A 20,241-nucleotide genomic window follows, 5' to 3' on the forward strand; every position below is an offset into this window, starting at 1 on the left:
GGGGTGATTGGGAGTGGGGGGATGGAATGGACTTCTGAGGAAGGTGGAGTGTGTGGAGGGGCAGGTCTGGAGGTCTGGAGAAGGGGCCCGTGGTGGGCCTGGGTGATTAGTTCCCAACCCCAGGGTGTGTTTCAGGTGGGGGGGGGCAGTGGTAGATGAGTCATTAGCAGCTGCTTCTAACGGCTCCAGATGGTTCTGCCAAGAGCCTGGGGCACCTCCGGGGTGGGGCTGCCCCCTCCTCCCCTGCCCTGGTTCCCTAGCCCTGGGAGGGTGCTTGTTTGAAGCAAAGAGGAGGCCTTGAGCTCATAGTCCTGCTTTACAGCCCCATGTAGTGTGGGGGGCGGGGGTGGAATCCACTGGGATGGGGGTCCAGTCAGATGAAGACAGATGTGGGCCAGATGTTGACAGCTGGGGTTGGTTTAAAGGCCTGGGAGGAGAATGTCTGCACGGGCTGTGGGGGAGGTGCAGAGAGCCGGGGTGGAGGGCACAGACACCCGCCCCCCCCATGCTCGTGAGCAGACTGCGGGCAGGGTCAGGACAATTCCCCCTTTCCAGATGCTGCCCAGGCAGGTTTTCCTATCCCTTTGCGAAGGGGAGCAGGAAACTACTTAGTGTCTTCTCCCTCCCAAACAGGAAGATGATGGGGCCAATCCCCCTCGTTTTTTCTCTGCTATCTTCCGGTTCTTTCCCCTAAGCCAGCTGCCCTCAGGGACACCTGCAGGGGCAGGTCTGGACTAGGGCAGCTTTGTCCAGTGGAGCAGCCGTGTCATTTCTGCCTCTCTGTTAACCCCTGTTGTGGTGGTGGGGTTGGGGCAGGGTCATGATCACAGCTTCTGCCTCTCCCAGCCCGGGGAGCCTTGGGCAGTGACCCCATCTCCAGTTTCCCACCTGGAGCAGCTTCTTCTGGAGTCCCCTCACTTGAAGAGATACTGTCCATATGTTTACCACCAAGGGAGAAAGGGACTCGGTCCTGCCAAGGATGGAGGGGTTCTGGGTCTAGAAAAGGGCCTATCTGGAGGATGCCAGCCCAGGCCACCCCCCTTCCCCTGACAACCAGACACCTGGCTAGAGAAGGTGGCCTTATCTGGCCAGGGAAGGAGTAGGTCAAGGGAGCAGGGCACAGCCGAAGAACAGGCAAAGGGCTGAAGACCAGGTGACGGTCTGTAGGTGTGCAGCAGGAAGCCCCGTGACACCCTGGTTAAACAGCCCAGCTCCTGAGTTCCTGAGTGTGCCTGCCACACCCAGCTAAGAGCATGCGCTGCTTGCCCCGGCTAAGGGGCAGGATGGCCTGGCCATGGTCGCCCCTCCATCCCCAGAGCCCTCTCCGGCCAGGTTAGGTCTTGCTTCCTTGAAGGAATGTGGCTACAGAGCAGGTCATCTCAGAGTGTGAGCACAGAGTAAGGACACTTTCCAGAACCCTGCTTTCCTTGGTGCCCCAAACCCAAGTCCCCTGTCCCTTGGGGTCCTACATCCTGACCAACCTCCCCAAACTGGGAGCTTTTTTTTTCTTCTCTGAGCCCAAGCAGAATGTCCCACCCCCCTCCCCCAAACAAGGACATGCCTGGTGGGAAGCCCATGACCTCAGGCTGGGGAGGGGGTGTCACTCCTAGGATGGGACTCAAGACTCCTAGCCAGAGGCCTCAGACCCCACCCTCAGTTGCCATAGTAATCCTTCGGCCCTTTTGGGAAATGGATGTGTGCAGAAGTGGGGAGGACGCTCCTCGGGGGGCACGGGCTGAGTCACCCTTTGGGAAAAGGCTCAGTTCCCAGTCTTGGCCTCCACCAAGCAAGTCATCTCATCGCTGGAAATGCCAGACTCCTCAGGACCACTTTTCACTGCCCCTGGTAGGAAAGCTCAGGGGCCAAGCCCTCTGAGGAGGGCTCTTTGGGGGGAAACATGACAAATACAATCTTTTCTCCTGCATCCCAGAAGCCAGAGACTGTGGCTTTGCCTAAGGGACAGACCTCACCTGCTCAGACCTCCCCTCTCTGGACATTTTGTGGGTTACTGAGCCCTGTGCCTCCCACACCTGTCTCCTTCCAATATTTCTCCCCCCAAGACCCACCTCACAGGCCCTTCCTCCACCAAGATTGTGTGGAAATTCACATCCCCCAAATAAATAACTTTATTTTATCTCCTTTTTTAAGAACAACTCAAAATGGAGTGACTTTAAAGGCAGGCTCGGGAACAAAATCTGAGGAGAAAGCGAGAAAACCTGTATCAGAGGCCTCCCTGACTCCCGGTGGGTGGTCCAGGTTCCGGGTGCTGGGGTGGTTCTCACCTGTGTCCGCCAGCCTGCGAGTGCTGGCTCCAAATGTTCTCTCTAGGGGATGGATGGTGGGGATCAGTGCCCACTCTCCGTTCACTCACCTCCCAGCTGCCCCTCTTCATCCCCCCTTCCAGAACTCACCTCCTCCTCCTCCTCTTGAAAACACAATTTCTGATCACCGCCAGCACTAGGACTGCCATGGCCACCAGCATCCCCAACAGGGGGACCACAAAGTGGCACACCACCTCTGGAGTGGAATGGGAAGGGGTGGAGGAGGGGACACTCCCTTTGGTCTTGGGTTGCCACCCTGAAGCGCCTACCTCCCCCCAGATCCCTGGTGGGGGCTGGTTCTCCAGCAGGATATTGCCACAGGGGTTCCAAGGCCTTAATGTCGCACTCTCAGCTCCAAACCCTCTCTGTTTCTGGGGACACGACTCCCATAAGCCTTTTAGGGGAATGCTCATCCAGTTAATCCTGAGAGTCCAGGGTATCATATCAGCCAGTGTTTCTCACAGAGGAATCCTGGAGTCACTTCCTTCAGCCACCTGGGAGCTCGTTAAAAATGCAGATTTCTGGGCCCACTCCAGACCTACCTAATCAGAATCTCCAGGGACGAGTCCCAGAATGAGTGTGTTAAACAAGTTGCTCCTCCCAGCCCTACCCCACAACGCCCAATCTTAAGTAAGATAAAGTTGGAGAACCACTGGCCCAGAGGCTCAGGGGAACTGTAATTTGGGACAACAAAGAACAATAAAAGGTTGTGGGGAGGCCTAGAGTGATGGGAGATGGGGAATAACAGTGGGGGGTGAGGCATATAGGCCTCAGAAGAGAGTTGAGGTTCAGAGAAATTCCAGGAAATGTGAGCAGGAGAAAGGCACAGGGACTTTGAGAACCCCATCCTCCAAATCTCTAGGGACCATATTGTATTTTCTATAATATAGGTTATGTTAGTAGTATGTTACCTCTCCGTTATATGTCTGTAATACATAGCAGTGCCTATTAGATGCGAACATTATATACATGGAGCAGCGACAGCTGTTTGTGGGGGAGGAACTGAGGATGCAGGGCCTGGGATGAAGTTCTTACCCGGATTTTCCGGGGATTGCATGTCCCAAAGTTCCATGCAGAGGTCTCCTCCATAATCAAGGTCACACTCACAGGGGAAGTGGGCGCCCTGCTCCTGACAGTGCCCGTCGTTCTGGTAGGGATTCTGCAGGCCTGGGCTTTCTACAAGGATGAAGGGGATTGGGTGGAGGGGGGTCCTAGGGAGACACCCACAGTGGGGCAAGGGGGCCGGGAGCAAGGATCCCAGGAAATAAAGCAGTAGCTTCCATTCCTGGCTCTGCACTCACTATCCCTAGGCTCAGGGGAAACTGCTCGCCTCTGAACTCCATTATTTTTACCTATAAAATGGGGAGACTACACTCGCTACCAAGTGCTGAGCGATGCTAAGTGCCTGGTACCTAGCAGATAGCGTATGTGCAGGACATATCAGGTCCTTAACTTCTGCCCTTCCCAAAACAGGAAGGGGCTAAGGGAGGAGGAGTGGAATTAAATGGCACAAAATTCTGGGCATCAATGGGAAGGAGTTCCAGACGTAGGACTGGAGGGACAGTCTTCGGTCCAAGGACCCCTAGGGTATGGAAGCAGTTTAAAGCCAAGGGGAGGTCTGGGCTCACCTTGGAAGCAGCCACGAGTGAGGGTCCCCAGGATGCAGATTCCCCCAGTGCTGCAGCTGAGGGGATCACTCAGCAGGACCTCTGGGCTGGCACGGGTGTGGCGCTGAGAGCAATTCTCAGTCACAAAGCTGTCACCCCTCTGGAGAGGAAAGAAGGGCCTGGAGAAGAAGGACCCATTTTCCTCCCTCCACACCTCCACCACCCAGGGCCTCCCACATCCCCCTGACCTGGAAGTAGATGCCATTGTTGGTGCCACCACAGAGGGCCAGGGGGAGGCTCTGGACAGCACTGCAGATGTGGCCCGGGAGGCTGGCACAGCCTTCCACCCAGGGGCCCTCGCAGTCCCTGGGGGCCGCCAGGTTGGAACAGGAGTTGCAGCAGGGTGTCACACAGCTCTGGTAGATGGTACTGTATTGGCACGTCAAGGCTGAAGGGACAGAGTCACAGTCAGAGTGGTCAGGCTGGAACTGGTGTGGGGATGTGTGGGGCTGGAGGGGGAGCAAGGTCACCCACGGGACACAGCTCGGCATAAGCAAGGAAGCCAGACAGTGGGCCGGTTCTGAGTGTGTCTTCGTCTGTGACATTAAAGCATGTGAAAGAATGGGAGGAGCAAAGATGGGCACTGGTGAGAAGAAGCGAAATGGGTGACAGGGTGGGGATGACACTTCCCTGGCAGAGCTAGAGCGCTCAGGTTGGGAGGACGCCGGTGTGGTGAGAGTCGAGAAATGGGGAACCCAGGCGGGAAGCCCCAGGTGTGGGCAATGGTGGTGGCCCAGAGCTGGGCAAAGGCGGAAATGGCTGAGGGGCGTCCGGGGCCAGCATCGGGGAAGGTCAGGGCCTCACCGCAGTGGGTGTGGTCCCGCCAGCTGGCCAGGGCAGTGCCTGCCTCCTGGCAGGTGATGGGGTACCCGCTGAGGACCTGGCAGCGCAGCTCCTCCTGGTCTTCGGGGTCCCCGGTGACACACAGATCAAATGTACAGTTCCTGGGGAAGCAGCAGGGACAGTTGAGGGTGAAGGAGGAGAGAACACTCAGCCCTGTAGCACAAGGCCTTGAAAGCTCCAACAGAAAGACATCAGGCAGTGTGGGGGTGGGGGGTGTCACAGGGAATGGAAGCCACGAAGACAGAAGCGAGACAAACAGAGAAAGTCAGAGACCGGGAGCAGGAGGACCAGGAGAAAGAGAGTTCCCAGTGTTCTGGGCCCCTGACTCACTCCTGGAAGGGTTCTGGGGCCACAGTCTGGTGACAGGCAGCAAAAGGGCCCCGGGGGTCCACCAGCACCCTACACGCCTGGGTGCTGTTGATGAGCTCCCGGTGCTCCGGGCTGCACTCTGACACATCAGAGCCCCGCTTCTCTTCTCCCTCTTCCTCCTCCTCTTGAACGGCCCTGGGGCTGAGAGAGCCAAGGGCCAGGGGAGGTGCAAGAAGGCTCCTGAATTTAGGAAGAACTGAGAATGTGAGGGGAGGGCCTAGGCAGAGACTGGGATCCAGATGGCAGGTGACCCCCACAGGATTAGGGGAACCTGGCAAGTGCATCTGGGCACCTGCCTGAGGGTTTCCTTTTCTGCTGAGGATATGGGGGTGAGTGGGTGTGGACAGATACCGAGCTGTTTGTTGCTCAGGCCCCCAGGGCCTGGGCCTCCTTGCCCCAAGCCGCAGCCTTCTCACCTGGAGAAGTGGGGAAGGCCTCCCTTGATCTCCACCTCCCAACTGTTGCCGAAGTCGCTGAGGTTCTGAGTGAGGGAGCCATTGGGCAGCATAAACTCATTCTTCTGGTTCTTGTCAAAGTTCCCACACAGGCCACGCACAAGCCCCTGGTATGTGCTGGGCAGGGAGATCGCTGCAGGAGGAAGGGAACATCCAAAGCAAGACTGCCCACCTCTTTGCTTTCTCACACCTCCCGGGTCCTCCACCGGAGCGCAGCGCCCACTCCCAGGCAGGGGTTCTCTCACCATACTTGTTCTAAGATGTGGTGCCGCCTGCCCCAATTCAGAAACACCCCTTCTGCCCTCAGGCCTCCAGCCTCTAGTACCTGCATTGTTCCTCCCATCAAAGCTGACAACCAGCCCAAAGTCAGTGGTCAGATACAGTCGATGGCCCCGAGTGGTAATCAGCAGATGCTCATCGGGGTTGTAGGGGGTGGCTGTCTTCTGGCCATTGACCTGGAGAAGGAAGACAGGAGCTGCAGGGAGTCGAGTCAACCTGCCCGCTGCTGCTGTGGCTCTGCCTCTCTCAGTGTATCTCAGTGCCCCCTCCTGTCTCCATTCCGTGGAACGAGATGTGCCCCAGCAGGCTTCACCATCTGCACGGCAAAGGCCTCCCGGAGATCTGCTGCCTTCGCAGCCCTAGCTCTTTTCTTGTAAAAATATTGGCAGAGTCGGCACCCCTGGGACTTCCTCAACCAGCTCCACCTTCACACTGCAGGCTCTCTCCTCTCTCGTCCCTGGTCTCCCTCCAGCCTTTTGCTTAATCCCATGATGTGAATGTGACACTAACTCTGACTTCTATAACCAGGCAGCCACTGTCAGGAACTTCCCGGGAGACACAGAGTCCTGGCTCCGCCTGCTCCAGGTGGCCTCCCATGGCCCAGGCTGCCTCCCCAGAACCTTTTGGCCTGGCCCAGCTCTTACCACAAGCTGCAGTTCAGCCTGGAGCTGGACTGTGTAGCCATAGACCATCACAATGACTTCATGCAGGAAGATCAGGCCGAGGGGCATGGACATTTTGTTGTGTCCCTCCACAACCAGGCGTGCCGCACCACTGGGGAGCACATCCACGGTCTGGATCAGAGTGTAGGTCCTGCGGCCCTGGAAGCGGTATCTGAGGCCATCAAATGTGCGGTAATGGGGATCTCCGAGAATTGAGCATTGTTTCAACTCTGCCAAGAAGGGCCAACGCTGAGAAGGCACCCTGCCCCGTGACACCAGCCCCCAGAACCCCCCACCCGCCCTGCTGATTCCTGTCACTCTCCCTCTTAGCCCTGAACTCCCCTGATACTTGAGCCACAACTTTCCTCTCCTCCAGCCCCATTAAAAACCAGAGAGGATCTCTTCATCCACTTTCCTCTTTTGCCCCTCATGGACTGAATCCCAGAGAGGGTCATGACTTGCAAGCAAGCACAAAGCTGGGGAGACTTGGGATGAGAACCCAGACCCACCCCATGCCTGAGCTCAGCCACTCCTCTCCAGAGCGCCCCAGCCTCAGCCCCCTGGCCCCGCCTCAGCCCCCTGGCCCCATCTCGGCCCCCTGGTCCCCCCTCTTCACCTCCCCACATGCCTCCCTTACTGTTGGGGATGCACCTGCTCCTGCCATTGGAATTGGGCTGGCAGTGGGAACCAGGGGGGCAGATGAAGGGCCGGCATTGAATGGCTCCTGCTCTGCAGGTGCAGTTCCCGGTGCAGTCACTGGACAGCCAGGCTTTCCCTGCCTGTGGAAGCCGTAGGAAGCCCCAGGGAGTAAGGAGGGAAGTGCCAATTCTCCTTCCTCTCACCCCTCAGCCCAAGCCAGAAGTCTGAATGGCTTATTGGGCTCAGGCCAGAGACAGTTATGGAGCCGTCTTCACACGCTTGTCTCTGTACCACCCCCTAGAGGCACTGCTCTTGGTGTCTTACACACGCTGTTCCCGAGGTTGCTCAGGAGGTAACTACCGGACCCACTGTCCAGATGAGGAAACTGAGGAGACACCGTCCCCTCAGAACATCATCAGGATTCAAACCAAGGCTGTGCTCCTCCACTACACTGTACAGCATCCCAGGTTTTGGATTCCTCAGATCCAAACCCAAACCACACCCTCCCAGCCCAGTCCGGGCTGCAGCCCACCCTGCCCTGTCCCCAGCCTTCCCCAGGCCCGTAAAGGCTAAGGAAAGCAGAAAATGCCATCCTCAAGGTGTGTTGACCCCACCCTAACTTCCATCCCCACTCACAGGGAGGAAGCGGCCCTGGGCATCCCGGCAGCCGCACTGAGCCCTGGGCACACACTGCTGATCCCTGAGCACGTAGCCAGGCTGACAAACGCAGCCCTCCTCGCAGGCAGAGGGCACTGCGGCGTCCTTGCACTGGCCTTCAGGGTCCCAGCAGGAAGGTGAGCAGGGAGGAATGCAGGTCGTGTAGGTGCTGTAGGGCGGGCATTCCAGAGCTGGGCAGGGGAAGAGGGGGAGAGAGAAAGCCTTAGTGAGCGTGGGCTAGGCCTCTGTGCCAGGGCTGGGGGAAGAAAGGCAGAAACGGCTCTCCCGCTTCAGCCCAGCCCGGGAGACAAAGGTCAGCCAGCAGCTCCCGCGGGGCCTTGATGTGTGTGGTCAGTGAGTGTGCGGCGGGTGTGCAAGTGTGTGTGTGTGTGTGTTGCATAGGAGCACAAAGTCCAAGCTGCTTGCTCTGTTGGAGGAGTTAAATCAAGCCCTTTAGGCAAAAGTAGTTGAGAACAAAGGGGAGTGTTCATGGGCAGCAGTCTGCACTATTAAAATGTCAGGTTTCCCAAGTTAATTTATACATTTAAATGATCCTAATAAAACACACCCAAAAGATGTTTGTAACGTTTTCTAATAAGACAAGATGATATTAAAATGGAGTTGACGATATAAACAAACCAGAAGAGCCAAGAAAACTTTTCTTTGTAAAAAGGAAAAAGCAGTGGGTAGTGACTGTCCCTACCAGAAATTATGACATGTTAAACTTGCAACGATCACAACATTGTTATAAGTAAGTAAAGACAGATGGGACAATGAAAGAGGAGAGAAAGCCCATATAAAAATCCAAATACATGTGGGAAGTTAGTATACAATAAATTATGGCATTTCACTCAATGGGAAAAGAGAGACTGGTCATTTAGTAATGCTGGGAAAAAATAAAGCCAAACTTGATTCATATCTTGTACTATATACCAGGATAAACTCCTGTGGATCAAAATTTTTTCTAAAATATAATAAAACCATAAAAATACTAGGGCAAAGCATGGGCAGATTCTTTTTAAACTTCTGAGGGGGTGGCATTTGTAACCATGGCTCAAAATGCAGAAGCCATGAGACAAACTAACAGATTTGACCGCACAAACTACATATTAATTCTTTCTGCATGGCAAGAAAAGAGTCAAATATAAAAAACTGGAAATTTTTTTGTGACTTGTAGCATTAGTAAAGAACTACTCTGTCTAATAGATAAAAGAACTTCTATAAAATAGTTCAAAAAGACCAACACCCCAGTGGAAAGCTGCTGGACGGGTATGAAGAGATAGTTCACAGAAAGGGAAATTCATATGGCTCCTAAATAATGAAAGGATGCACAATCTCACTCGGAATAGGGAAAATGCAAATGAAGACTATTTTTCAGACTGGCAAAAATTCAGAAGTGTGATAATGCTCTGCGTTGATGCATCTGTGGGGAAACGAACACTCTCGTACATTTATGGCAGGAATGTAGATTCCTCAACCCCTAGGAAAGCCAACTGGCAACATCCCTCAAAAGTACAAAAGCTTGGCATCCCTGACCCAACGATTCCACGTCTAGGAATTTACCCTACACATACGTGCGGCACACATAGAAAATCGTGACTACATAAGGTTATCCACTGCAGCATGTGGCAGGGTGACAAACGCAGCCCTCCTCACAGGTGCAAAGGACTTTGGTCTCCTTACACTGCCTTTCAGGTCCCAGGAGAAAGGTAAGCAGAAGAGACACAGGTTGTGTAGGTGCTATGGGCGGGGCATTCCGGAGCTGGGGGTGAGAAGGGCGGGTAGAGACTTAGTGACTGCGGGGTTTGTGCCAGGGCCCAAGGGAAGAGAGGAAGAAGAATGGCTGTCCCAGGGCAGAACGGGAGACAAAAGGCTGGAAACAACTAGAAAGTCCATTGATGGGAGACTAGTTAAATAAATTATGAAAGATGAATTATGACACCATAATGGAACATTACTCAGCTGCAACACAGAATGAGGCATGGCTATCTGCCATGGAGGAGAATCTGATGTGGTAGGGTCTCCGAGCTAGATCGTCAAGTGCAAAAAAAAATTAAGTGCGAAATCCTGTGTCTCAAACGCTATCTGTAAAAAACTAAGAAAAGTAAACCTATATTTGTTTGTATGTGCCTCAATAAAAGACCTTTGGAAAGAGACTGATTCTGATCTGAGTGGGCTGGAGACGGGACCCGCGGGGCCAGGATGGGAGGCAGACTTTTCACTGAGACTCTTCATAGTTTTAAAGGTTTTAAACCATATGAATGCATAAAATGGTAAAAAACATTTTAATTACTGTTTTAAAATTTAAAAGGTTCGGGAATTAGATAGTGGTAATGGTTGCAGAATCTTGTGAAGATCCTACAAGCCAGTGAACTGTACAATTAAAAATGGGTGAATATTACAGTGTGTAACTTTTTTTTTATTTTAAAGGAAAGAGCTACAGAAGGATACCTAGAAGTCTGCCAGGAGGAGAACTTTCCAGGCACAAGGAGGACTGTGTATAAAGGCAGGGACGGGCGTGGAAGAGCAAGGTCTGCGTGGGGAACGGGGTCATTTGGTGCAGGCAATGGCAGGTGCACAGGAAAGGGGCGAGCGAGGAGAGGCTGGGACAGCATGCAGGCTGTTGTGCATTTCAGACAAGAGCTTGGACCAAATCTTGCCGGCAATAGCCATACAGGGGAATAACAGGAGCACACATCCTTTGGAAAGACAGTGTTAGCGAAGTAGATGAGAGGCAGCCCGTGCTGTCCTGGTGGGAGGGGCACTGGCTAAGAGGTTATTCTAAACACTGCTGTTGGTGAGGTCAGAAATAATCGGAAAGGAAAACAGGGTATTTTAAAGAGATCCACAGATAGAAGCAGGGTTTGGGAGCTATTTGGGGCAGTAGGGGACACTCACGGCAGAAACTGCTGTTTCTCCAGATTGGGGGCTTGAGCCCCTGGGCCTGGCAGGCGGCCCCAAAGGCCTGCAGAGACACGCAGAGAGCATTGTTTAGACCTCTAAACTCACAGAGGTTGAGTACACAGCGGAGCAGAAAGGGCTTAAGGGCCACGTGGGTGGCACACTCAGTCCAGGCCGGAGCCTGGAAGGCCACTTGGCATTGCTCCTGAGCTCTTGCTAGGCGATCAGGCCTGCAGTTCGCAGTTAGCTCCTCCTGATCTTCTCTCTTGATCTTCATCTGCTCATCTTGTTGGCAACTGGTAAGGGAAAAGGGATCATCACAGGGACAGCCACAGCCACAGCCGTGGAAATGACCCTGAAGGGGTCCCAAATGACCCTGAAGACGCCTTTTGTCTTCACTGGGAAGCTGATTTGAGCTCTGGCCACCTTTCATGCAGCCTTGGTTCCCTCCCATGCTTTGAAACTAAAAAAGGAAGATTTTTTGTTTCCCCCACATAGGCTCCCAGCCCCCAGAAGCCATTCCTGGTCAAGTCACGCACATAAAGGAGGCACTCTGATCTCCCTAACCCAGGCATGGCACATGATCTAGAACACCAGCTTGTGTTCCTATGAAAAGGCAGAAAGATATGGAGACAATTACATTGGGTTGGCCTCCTTATCTTGCCAACTATCCACAAATTCAATATCGTCCCGAGCTAGTTCGTCATTGGGCATCATGAGGTCGTCCTCTTCCTCACCATTGAAGTTCCCGCACATGCCACAGACCTGGGTGGGCAGAGGGGAGTCTCAGGATTCGGGGTGGGGGGCAGGAGAGCATTTCTCATTGGCACCTGCTTTTCCACTCTAAGGACAAAGGAGCACTCAGTACCCCTCTGCTGTTCTGAGGAGTGACTTCTTGGGTCTAGGGCCCCACCCCTTTCGGGGGGGCTTTTCCTTAGGAGAGGACAGGTGTCTTACTCGCCTTCCCATAATAGGCTCTAGGGAGTTCGATCTCTAAGAACCCACTGCCATCAAACTTGACTTGCAGCCCAATGTAAACACTGAGCACAGTGTAGATGCCACTTGCAGAGATGCTGACACCTCGGACCTTGTTGGTGGAGGGAAGGGTGAACTGCTTGCCATTGATCTGCAGAGGAAGGTATGGCACACGAGTAGGAAGAAGGACCAGAGCCTCTCCCCAGAGCTCACTTCCTTTGTCCCAGCCCCTGCCACCCAGCTCACCAGCACTCGGTGGCCCTTTTGCAGGATGATCAGGGAATCGAAGATGTTAATGTTGACCTGGCGGAGGTACAAGTCAGGGGACTGGTTCTCCCTCTTCCCATTCTCGCCACTGATCTTGAAGAAAGGCAGGTCCATGGTGAAGTGGCATGTTTTCACCAGGACGTAGGTGCAGGTGCTCCTGATGGCGTGGTAACTGCCGTCGAAGCTCACATAATGGGAGGTGTCTGAGATCCGGCACACTCCCATTCCTGCAGGAGAGAGAGGCGGCTGAGGAACACGCATCCTCTATCAAGAACAGGCATTCTCCCCATCTTCAAGGAAAAGATGTGAAGGCGAGCGGGGCTTCCAAAGGGAAGGAAGATAAGGAAAAGAATCAAGACACAAGGCTCTGGCTGGTGTGAGGCTTGTGGGTGGAACAGGTATTATCCTGCCAAGGAGAGACTTCTGATGGCCCACCTGCTATGGAGAACCATGAGTGACTCCAAGGAGCCCTTCTTGACAAATAGTGCAGTGCTCATCTTTCCCACCAGAAGTTCTTTGGTACAGCAGGGCCACAGACCGGAGTGCCACAGATGGCAGTGAGGCGAGCATGAGGGGGAATCGGGGAGAGCTCGTCTTGGTGGCTGTGAGGTCTTCTGCATGCTCAGGGGCCTCTTACCTGCAGCCCGGCAGCGTATGAGTCCATCCACGGGCCAGCACTTTTGGCTAGGCTTGCAGGAGGTTTGGAGGCAGGAGATGTTGTTATAGGTGGAACAGGAGCAGAGCCTGGAGCAGGTGTTGTCCGTGTACCAGCTCTCCCCTACCTGCGGGGTGTGGGCATGCAACAGAGACGTGGAAGCCAGAGATAGACTGGGCCCCCGCCACCCCGAACTCTGCATGAGGCTAGCTTTACTCAGCAATGACCTCCATCACTGCATCTTTCAGCTTGCTCTTTAGCCCCCAGCACTGGCCTGCCTACCCTTTCTGCCCCCTAGCCCGTAGACCTTGGAAGGGCAGGGCACCCCTTGTGCTCTGGCCTCTCACCGGGTAGTAGGAGCCCCCTGGGTCAGTGCAGCCACACTGGCTGAGGGGCACACAGGAGGTTCCACTCAGGACGTAGCCTTTTTGGCACTCACAGCCCTCCACACAGGGCAGTGCTGCAGGGCAGTCCAGTGGGGGGCTCAGGCTGAGGCAGGTGGCTGGGCAAGGGTTGGCACAGGGGCTGTAGCTGCTGCCAGATGGGCACTTCAGAGCTAAGAAGAAACTAGTGTTAGGAAGGGCTGAGTGATTTCCAGCTCCCTGACCTTGAGGCCTGAAGAATGTTTATCAGATGCATGAATAAACAAAATGGGGTCAATCCATGCCACAGAATATGATTCAGCCTTAAAAAGAAGGAAATTCTGGCACATGCTACAGCATGGATGAGCCTGGAGTACACTGTGCTGAGTGAAACCAGCCAGTCACAGAAAGACAAACACTGTGTGAGTCCACTCACGTGAGGTCCCAGGCTGGTCGAATTCATAGAGACAGAGAGGGGAACGGTGGATGCCCAGGGATGGGGTGGGAGGAATGGGAATTTAGTGTTTACTGGGGACAGAGTTTCCGTTTGGGAAAACGGAAAAGTCCTGGAGGCGAATGGTGGTGATGGTCCCACAATACTGTGTGTTAAATGCTGTAGAACTGGACACTTAAAAGTCTCTAAAATGGGCAATTTCACATTATGTATATTTTACCATAATTGAAAAAAAAAGAGTTCCTAGGACAGAGGAAGAAAGGGAACAGATAAGAGGGGAAAGATGCAGTAACCAAAGGAGTGCAGACGTTTTGGATGATGTGAGAACCAGCTGGAGTGGCTCCCAGTGCAAGGAGACAAGTAGAGGGTGGGGGCTGGGCTTGGAGAAACTGGAAAGTGGAGAACAGGACAGGTCCCCTGTGGGGGCTGAGGACCAGCCTAGGAGGGAAGAACCTAGCAACAGAACTTAGGGAAAGGAGGAGAGGACAAGATCCGGGAGACTCCTCCACACTGCAGCAGTGCCCATCAGGTCACTCACGGCAGAAGGTGCTGTTCCTCCAGGCAGGGGCCCGCCCGGCCTGGGCACACAGGGATGCGTAGGTCTGCAGGGAGCGGCACAGGGTCAGGGCGTCACCCTTGGTCCCACACTGGCCATGCACACAACTGGTGAAGCTGGAGTGTGGGGGAACCACCTCATGGCACTGGGAGAAAGGTCCTGGAGGATAAAACCACGGGTGTGTGAGAGAAGAGCAAAAACCTGGGAAGGGAGCAAAACCAGGCAGCTGCTTGGGGCCAATTCAACATCCATTTCCTGTATTTACTGAGAACCTACTCCCTGAGATGCAGATAAAAAGGCTTATCCATCAGGCTCCCAAGAAGGGCACACTGCCTCTGCATTTCCATCTGTCTTCCTTCCGACTTTCTGTCTATTTCATGTCTCACTCTTCCTCCCTCCCTGACCAGTCCCCCTCCTTTCTCCACCCTGGGGAAGGGGAGGGGGCCAGCAGAGGATGAGGCTCACCCAGAGGGTTGATTAAGATATTACAGTTTTTATTCCAGGTGTGTTCCACTTCATTCCCCTGGCATCTAGAAGACTTGGCACCCTCGAAGAAGCAGCTAAACAAAAAGAGGGGGAAAGGATGGGAATTTAGGGTCGGAGGAAGCTTCCCCCAAATGGAAATAAAAGTGGAGAGAAAAACAGGGAGGTAAGTAAGGACAGGATACAGCAGGAAGGAAGATGGTTAGATCTCAGTACAGACTGCCCAGAAGGGTTCTCCAAAGACTTAGATCAGTAAGCACAGGAGAAATCAGCAGCAGGGGATCAAATCCAGTCTTGGAGAGACTGGGGACACACAGAGGATGCCTGCAGGCCTCCCGCTGAGCTCTTCCCCAGGCCCGCCTCCCCATGCTCGGCACCCCCTGTTCCCAGCTCACCCGGGTTCAGAGTATTCTTTTGACTTCCAGGAAACTCCCAGTTGGATGGAGTTGCTTGCAGGCCTTTCATCTGGTTTCAGATTGTCATCTAAGCTGTTGTTGTTGTAGTTTCCTGGAGGAAGGAGCAGTTAACAGAGGCCACAGAGGTACCCTGCAAGCAGACCCAGCCCCAGGACCACCGCTTTTCTCCCCCAAGAGACCCTGTCACTCCAAACTCCACAGGCCAAGGTTAACTTTTTCTTTACCTTGAGCTTTCCTTAACACCTACCCACATACCCAACACCCTCCACCTATGAAGCGGTGGACCAGCGCTTAGGACCTGTATATTAAGAGTGTGTATGAGCAAGGACCAGGAAGGCTCCTTTCTGTTGTCCTGGCTTTGCCAACAGGTGCCCAAGGAACTCACCACACAGCCCACAGAGCCGGCCAGCATAGGTGGAGGGTACTGTCACTTTGACCAGATGGTTCCCATCATAGCGAACTTGAAGCCCAAAGTCAGTGTAGAGGAGAATAAAGGAGCCGCTGAGCCTAATGCTTAACCGACCTCGTGCAGGCCATACAGGGAGGGCCACCCGGTGACCATTCAGCTACAAAGGCAGAGAGGACATGGAAGGGAAATGCATTTGGAACTAGGACAACAACAGGACCAAGGCCAGGGAGCAGGAGAGGGGCAGAGAGTGTGTCTCAGGAACAGGGGCTGGGTCTGCTACAGGGAACTCCCCTGGGGTCCAGAAGGCAGACAGGCAGGTCTTCGGCAAGGAGGGACAGAGCAGAGGTTCTGCACAGGCTGCTGGTGCGGGGCCCCGGGGTGGTAGGCAGAGGCACGCACCACAACCTTGTGGCCTTTGATCAATGAGATTCTGAGGTTGAAGACCTTCACGTGGACGGCTTTCACATAGGAGACCTCCAAGTTCCCACCTTGGAACTCGTTGGTGGTGCTCACGAGAAAGTGGTTGTCCAGGGACCATGACCAGCAAGGCTGGGTCAGGGTGTAGCTGCAGGTGCCCATGAAGTGGTGCAGAGCTCCATCGAAGGTCTGGTAGTGGGGATCCCCCGAGACAGTGCAGGTGGCAGACCCTGCGAAGGAGGAGATGGGGTTTGGAGGCGCATTGACCTGGAAGGGCCATCTGGTGAGTCCACACTGGGGTGGTCCCCAGAGCTCATCAGGTAGTCAGCTTGGCTTAGAGATGTTAAGAGCAGGGACTTACCCAACCTCACTCTCTGGGTCCTTGAAGGCAATGCTCTGGTTTTGCCCTCCAGCCCCTGGATATGCTCCAGCTCTCCGAGAAGCACGCTTTAGGGCAAGGCCATGCCCTTACGTGAGACTGCATGGGCAGCCAGCCCCACCTCACCTTCCACCTGACTGCTCACCCTGAGCATGGCAGCCATAGATGCCATCCTGCTGACCACAGACTTCCTGGGCCTGGCACCTCCAGAGCACACAACGAATTTTGTTGTTGCCCTCACAGATACAGAGCTCTTTGCAGCCTGCTTTGAACCACTTCTGCCGTACCTGGGAGAAGAAAGGAAGGAAGAAAAAGATGTCATTCCCAGATCTGACAGTTAGCTCACAGCTATTCAGATCATTGGCTTGATCACTGAGAGAATTTCTGTCTTCCCAAAGCTCCAGGGTTAGTTGCAAAAGTCTGGCATTCACTCATGTATTCAATCATTCTATCATCTGTTTGTTCCTTCACTATTTCAACAGAATTTATATATGCCTGGTGTCAACCACTGGGAATTCAGTAATGAAATGGATGGACTATGTGCCTGCCCTAAAAGAACTCACGACGCAGAGTGGGGCAGCAAACAAGTAAACTGCCAGATCATGTGCCCCCACACAATATGCACCCAAAGAAGACAAGCAACAAGCAGGGCGCCCAGTGAGGGTGTCCTGCCATCAACACAGACAGTAAGTGCTTGCTAGAAAAGTTTACAGGTCTGCTTTCTGACTTTGCCTATCAAGGAGGCTTCAAGGAGGAGGCAGCATTTCAACAGGGCCTCAAAGGAGGTGAAGAATTCCAGCAGGTGTGGGTGGCTGGGTGCCTGAGAGCAGGTGAAAGGGGCTTGCAAGAAGGTGGAATTGATGATAGAGCAAGGCATGGACAGAAAGTCTTCAGAGGGCCTGGAGTGGGGGCTGAGGGGAAGATTTAAGAGGACCTCAGGTGGTAGATGGCCTTGACAGACATCAATGTAGTTTCTAGGACTTGGGTGAGGAACAAGGAAAGAAAGAAGAGAGAAGTGACATTGACGAGAGTCTGGCTCCAAATACTGCCTCTGAGAAAACAGTGAAGCTGGGGCCAGGATGGAACTGAAGTCCTTCAGCAGAGACAGGGGCCTTGGTAGGAGAGAAGGTGGTGTTTGGAAAGAGTTCAGGGGAGACACAGATGAAGAAAATAACTCGGAGACACAGGGGCAGAGAAGATGGGAGGGAAGAGAAACAGGGGTCTCAGGCTCTGCCAGGTAGTGTTAGCAGTAACTGCTACAATCCCATCCCTGTCTGCATAAAAATTGCTAGAGCTGAAGAAAGAAAAAGGGGAAGAAGGCCTGGGCCAGAATTTCCCCAAATCCAGCCCTACGGGCCCTGCCACACCTCCTCTCTTGCTGCAGACTTCAGATCCTGGAGAAGGGCTTTCTTGCTGCATGGCTAAGAGGCCCAGCCCCAGCAGCTCACCATGAGGTAGTGGCCGGTGGAGTCCATGCACCCACACTGGGATCGGGGGACGCACTGGAGACCGCTGAGGACGAAGCCAGGGTTGCACTCACAGCCCTCCACACATCGGTCCAGGCAGGACATGCCAGAGAAACTTGAATGGCAGGTGTCGGGGCACATGTTGGCACACATGGTGTACTTGCTGTTGGGTGGGCAGTCCAGAGCTGGGGGAGGGAGAAGCACAGGCGAGAAGCATGTGAGGCAGGCTGAGGACAAGAGAAAGAAGGTCTGTAGCTAGTTCGTAGCCCAGAGTTCAGAGGGTCTCAGCTAGAGGCTTCTGTCCCATGTTGAGAAGAAGAGAGGGACCGGGAGAAGCATGACTGAAGAGCTCAGGCCTGGAGGAGAGGCCTGGAGGGAGCTACCAAGAGGCAGATCCATGCGAGTGGACTGATCCAAGAACCTGAACAGTGCTGCTACGTAAACATGCCCAAGTTACATGGTCAAGGTGGAAGAAACTTTGGGGAAGCACCCATGTGGCCTCAGTTAAGGGCATGGCCCTGCCCTAAAGCAGGTTCCCCAGAGGACCGGGCCATGCTTAGCAGCTGTGTGTCAGTGATGGTGCGACCTCCCAGCCACAAGTCTGTATTTCATGTGTGCATCAGGCAACCCGGGCAGGCCCTGGCCTTGTCTGCATAGCCTCAGGCAGCTGGGGAGATGTGCTGAGTTTACAAGTGACTGATTTTCTCAGTAGATGTTTCTGACATCTGCAGATTCCCCTGTCCACGTGTGGAAGAGAAAGGGTCCCATCAGGCACCCCCACGCCTGTGCTAACTCTCTTGGATGCTAGCCCTCTGCTCTCATATGCATCTGAAGGAAGCATCCCCCTGACCCTGCTCCTGGGGCAACTCACGGCAGAACTGGGGTTCTCTCCAGGGCTTCACCCTGTAGCCAGCATCCTGGCAGGTCTCAGTCAAGGTTGCCATGTGAACACACAGCATCTGCTGTAGCCCCTGGAAGTTACACATGTCAAGCACACAGTTGTTGAGGAAGACAGAAGCCATGAGGTGAGGCAGGCATGACCTGTGGAGAGAGGCCAGGTCAGAGGATCTGAGGGGACAGAGAGGGCAGAGCACCCCGCCTCAGAGGACTTCAGGTGCCGAGCCCCTCTGTCCCCCCCACACCCATCCTGCCTCCTTTCATACTCAAAAGCTCCATGGAAGACCACGAGCCGTCCACAGAACTCTGGCCCCGATAGAGTGTTCTGCAAGGTTGAGTTACAGGATGGGGGATTTGCCTTGTTCTTCTGGCACCTAAAAGAGATCCACCCCAAATGCCCCAAGGGTCAAGTCTTGCCTCTTTTTGGCCCCTACCCTAGCAGTCTCCCAGCTCTCAGCAACCCCTAGTGGAGAATATTTGAACACCAAGCCCTAAAGGAGGGGAAAACCTGAAGTGGACAAGCAAGACGGGGGGCTCCTCACGATTGCCTGAGGATCACTGATGGTAGGGAAGAACGTGTGGGTAATGAGTTCATAGACAGGGCTGGGACAGAAGTGGAGGTGTGTGAAGGAAGAGAGAGGAGAACAGGGATGATGCCAGGCAGGGTGTTTGATTCTTAAAAGGGGCAAAGGAGCAGAAGGGCAGTGACAGAGCAGGGGACGTCCTCACTCCTTGTTCATATCCTCTGCGGCCTGCCAGCTGGTGGCTAGCTCGTCCTCATCCCGTGCTGGCCTACCATCAGGCATCTGGTTGTCGTTGCTATTGTCACCGTCGTAGTTGCCACAGAGACCACAGACTTTGCTGTAGTAGGTGCTGCAAGGGGCAGGGCAAGGAGGTGGCATTAATGGAAAGAAGGGGCCTTAGTCATCTGAGGGACCACAGCAGAGCCGGATGAGCGAGATGAGCAGAGAAGTAAGAGGAGCAGACTCAGATCGAGGGCTCCGTGCCAGGCGCCAGGCACACAGGGACCTCACGGCCCCCTGCCTGGAGCTGTCCTTACGGTCTGCCCTCCTTTCTTTCTTCTGCTCTCGCTCACCTTCCAGGCATAACAAACCTTTCACTGGCCCTAAGACATTCAGTTTTTTCTTGAATTTGCTATTCACTATTTCTATAAAGCTGTAGTTCCCTTATGAACTGCTCTTCCTCGATGACTGAGATGAAGTGACCACTCTTCTGAAAGCTCCCACAGCCCATTAGTGACTCCTTCTAGCACATTCCCAAATCATTGTGAGTATATCCTGCTATGATGCACAGCCTTGAAACCCTTTCCTCCTGTCTCCCCATCTAAAGGGGAGGCCTGCCAGTTGAGCCAGGTGCTTCCTACCTAGACTGGGAATTATCTCTGGAATGGAAGCAAAAGAGGATTGGTCTGCAGCCATAGCATCCTAAACGTGCTCGCCTGATCTACGAAGCTAAGAGGCTTGCATGGTCCCGGGAGAGGGAAGGGCAGAGTGGGAGAAGCAGCAGCTGCCTCACCTGGGCACTCTCATAAATAGCTGCTGGTCACCATCCCATCTCACCCGCAAACCAAACGCAGTCTGCAGCTCCACAAATCGCCCACTTGGAGCCAGGAAGATGCCTTTAAAAGGTACGGCTGGGAGGGTGACTTCTTGACCCCCAACCTGGAAAAGTGGGGCCAAAGAAAGAAACCA

At 54.1% G+C, this 20,241-nt stretch overlaps 1 protein-coding gene across 1 annotated transcript in view; it reads right to left on the reverse strand.

Moving 5' to 3' along the window:
* Positions 1-2,110: 2,110 nt before the first annotated feature.
* The window catches only part of ZAN (zonadhesin), a 31,373-nt gene continuing 13,242 nt past the window's right edge, over positions 2,111-20,241 (reverse strand). Inside the window, exons 18-47 of the mRNA XM_037134944.2 lie at positions 20,066-20,211; positions 19,259-19,402; positions 18,796-18,903; positions 18,504-18,673; positions 17,615-17,817; positions 16,312-16,453; positions 15,770-16,017; positions 15,347-15,527; positions 14,941-15,052; positions 14,528-14,622; positions 14,045-14,221; positions 13,038-13,246; positions 12,673-12,817; positions 12,015-12,262; positions 11,755-11,919; positions 11,434-11,558; positions 10,791-11,089; positions 7,872-8,083; positions 7,234-7,375; positions 6,579-6,826; positions 5,981-6,110; positions 5,617-5,788; positions 5,162-5,335; positions 4,793-4,932; positions 4,177-4,376; positions 3,950-4,088; positions 3,357-3,497; positions 2,412-2,517; positions 2,283-2,324; positions 2,111-2,195 (exon numbers count right to left, since the gene is read on the reverse strand). Of these exons, the coding sequence (XP_036990839.2) occupies positions 2,171-2,195; positions 2,283-2,324; positions 2,412-2,517; positions 3,357-3,497; positions 3,950-4,088; positions 4,177-4,376; positions 4,793-4,932; positions 5,162-5,335; positions 5,617-5,788; positions 5,981-6,110; positions 6,579-6,826; positions 7,234-7,375; positions 7,872-8,083; positions 10,791-11,089; positions 11,434-11,558; positions 11,755-11,919; positions 12,015-12,262; positions 12,673-12,817; positions 13,038-13,246; positions 14,045-14,221; positions 14,528-14,622; positions 14,941-15,052; positions 15,347-15,527; positions 15,770-16,017; positions 16,312-16,453; positions 17,615-17,817; positions 18,504-18,673; positions 18,796-18,903; positions 19,259-19,402; positions 20,066-20,211 (4,788 nt within the window). The 3' untranslated portion in view covers positions 2,111-2,170. The remainder of the gene's footprint in view (positions 2,196-2,282; positions 2,325-2,411; positions 2,518-3,356; positions 3,498-3,949; positions 4,089-4,176; positions 4,377-4,792; positions 4,933-5,161; positions 5,336-5,616; positions 5,789-5,980; positions 6,111-6,578; positions 6,827-7,233; positions 7,376-7,871; positions 8,084-10,790; positions 11,090-11,433; positions 11,559-11,754; positions 11,920-12,014; positions 12,263-12,672; positions 12,818-13,037; positions 13,247-14,044; positions 14,222-14,527; positions 14,623-14,940; positions 15,053-15,346; positions 15,528-15,769; positions 16,018-16,311; positions 16,454-17,614; positions 17,818-18,503; positions 18,674-18,795; positions 18,904-19,258; positions 19,403-20,065; positions 20,212-20,241) is intronic.

This window comes from Artibeus jamaicensis, unplaced genomic scaffold, assembly GCF_021234435.1.
Source record: "Artibeus jamaicensis isolate MK-2021 breed Jamaican fruit bat unplaced genomic scaffold, CSHL_Jam_final contig_956, whole genome shotgun sequence".
NCBI lineage: Eukaryota > Metazoa > Chordata > Mammalia > Chiroptera > Phyllostomidae > Artibeus > Artibeus jamaicensis.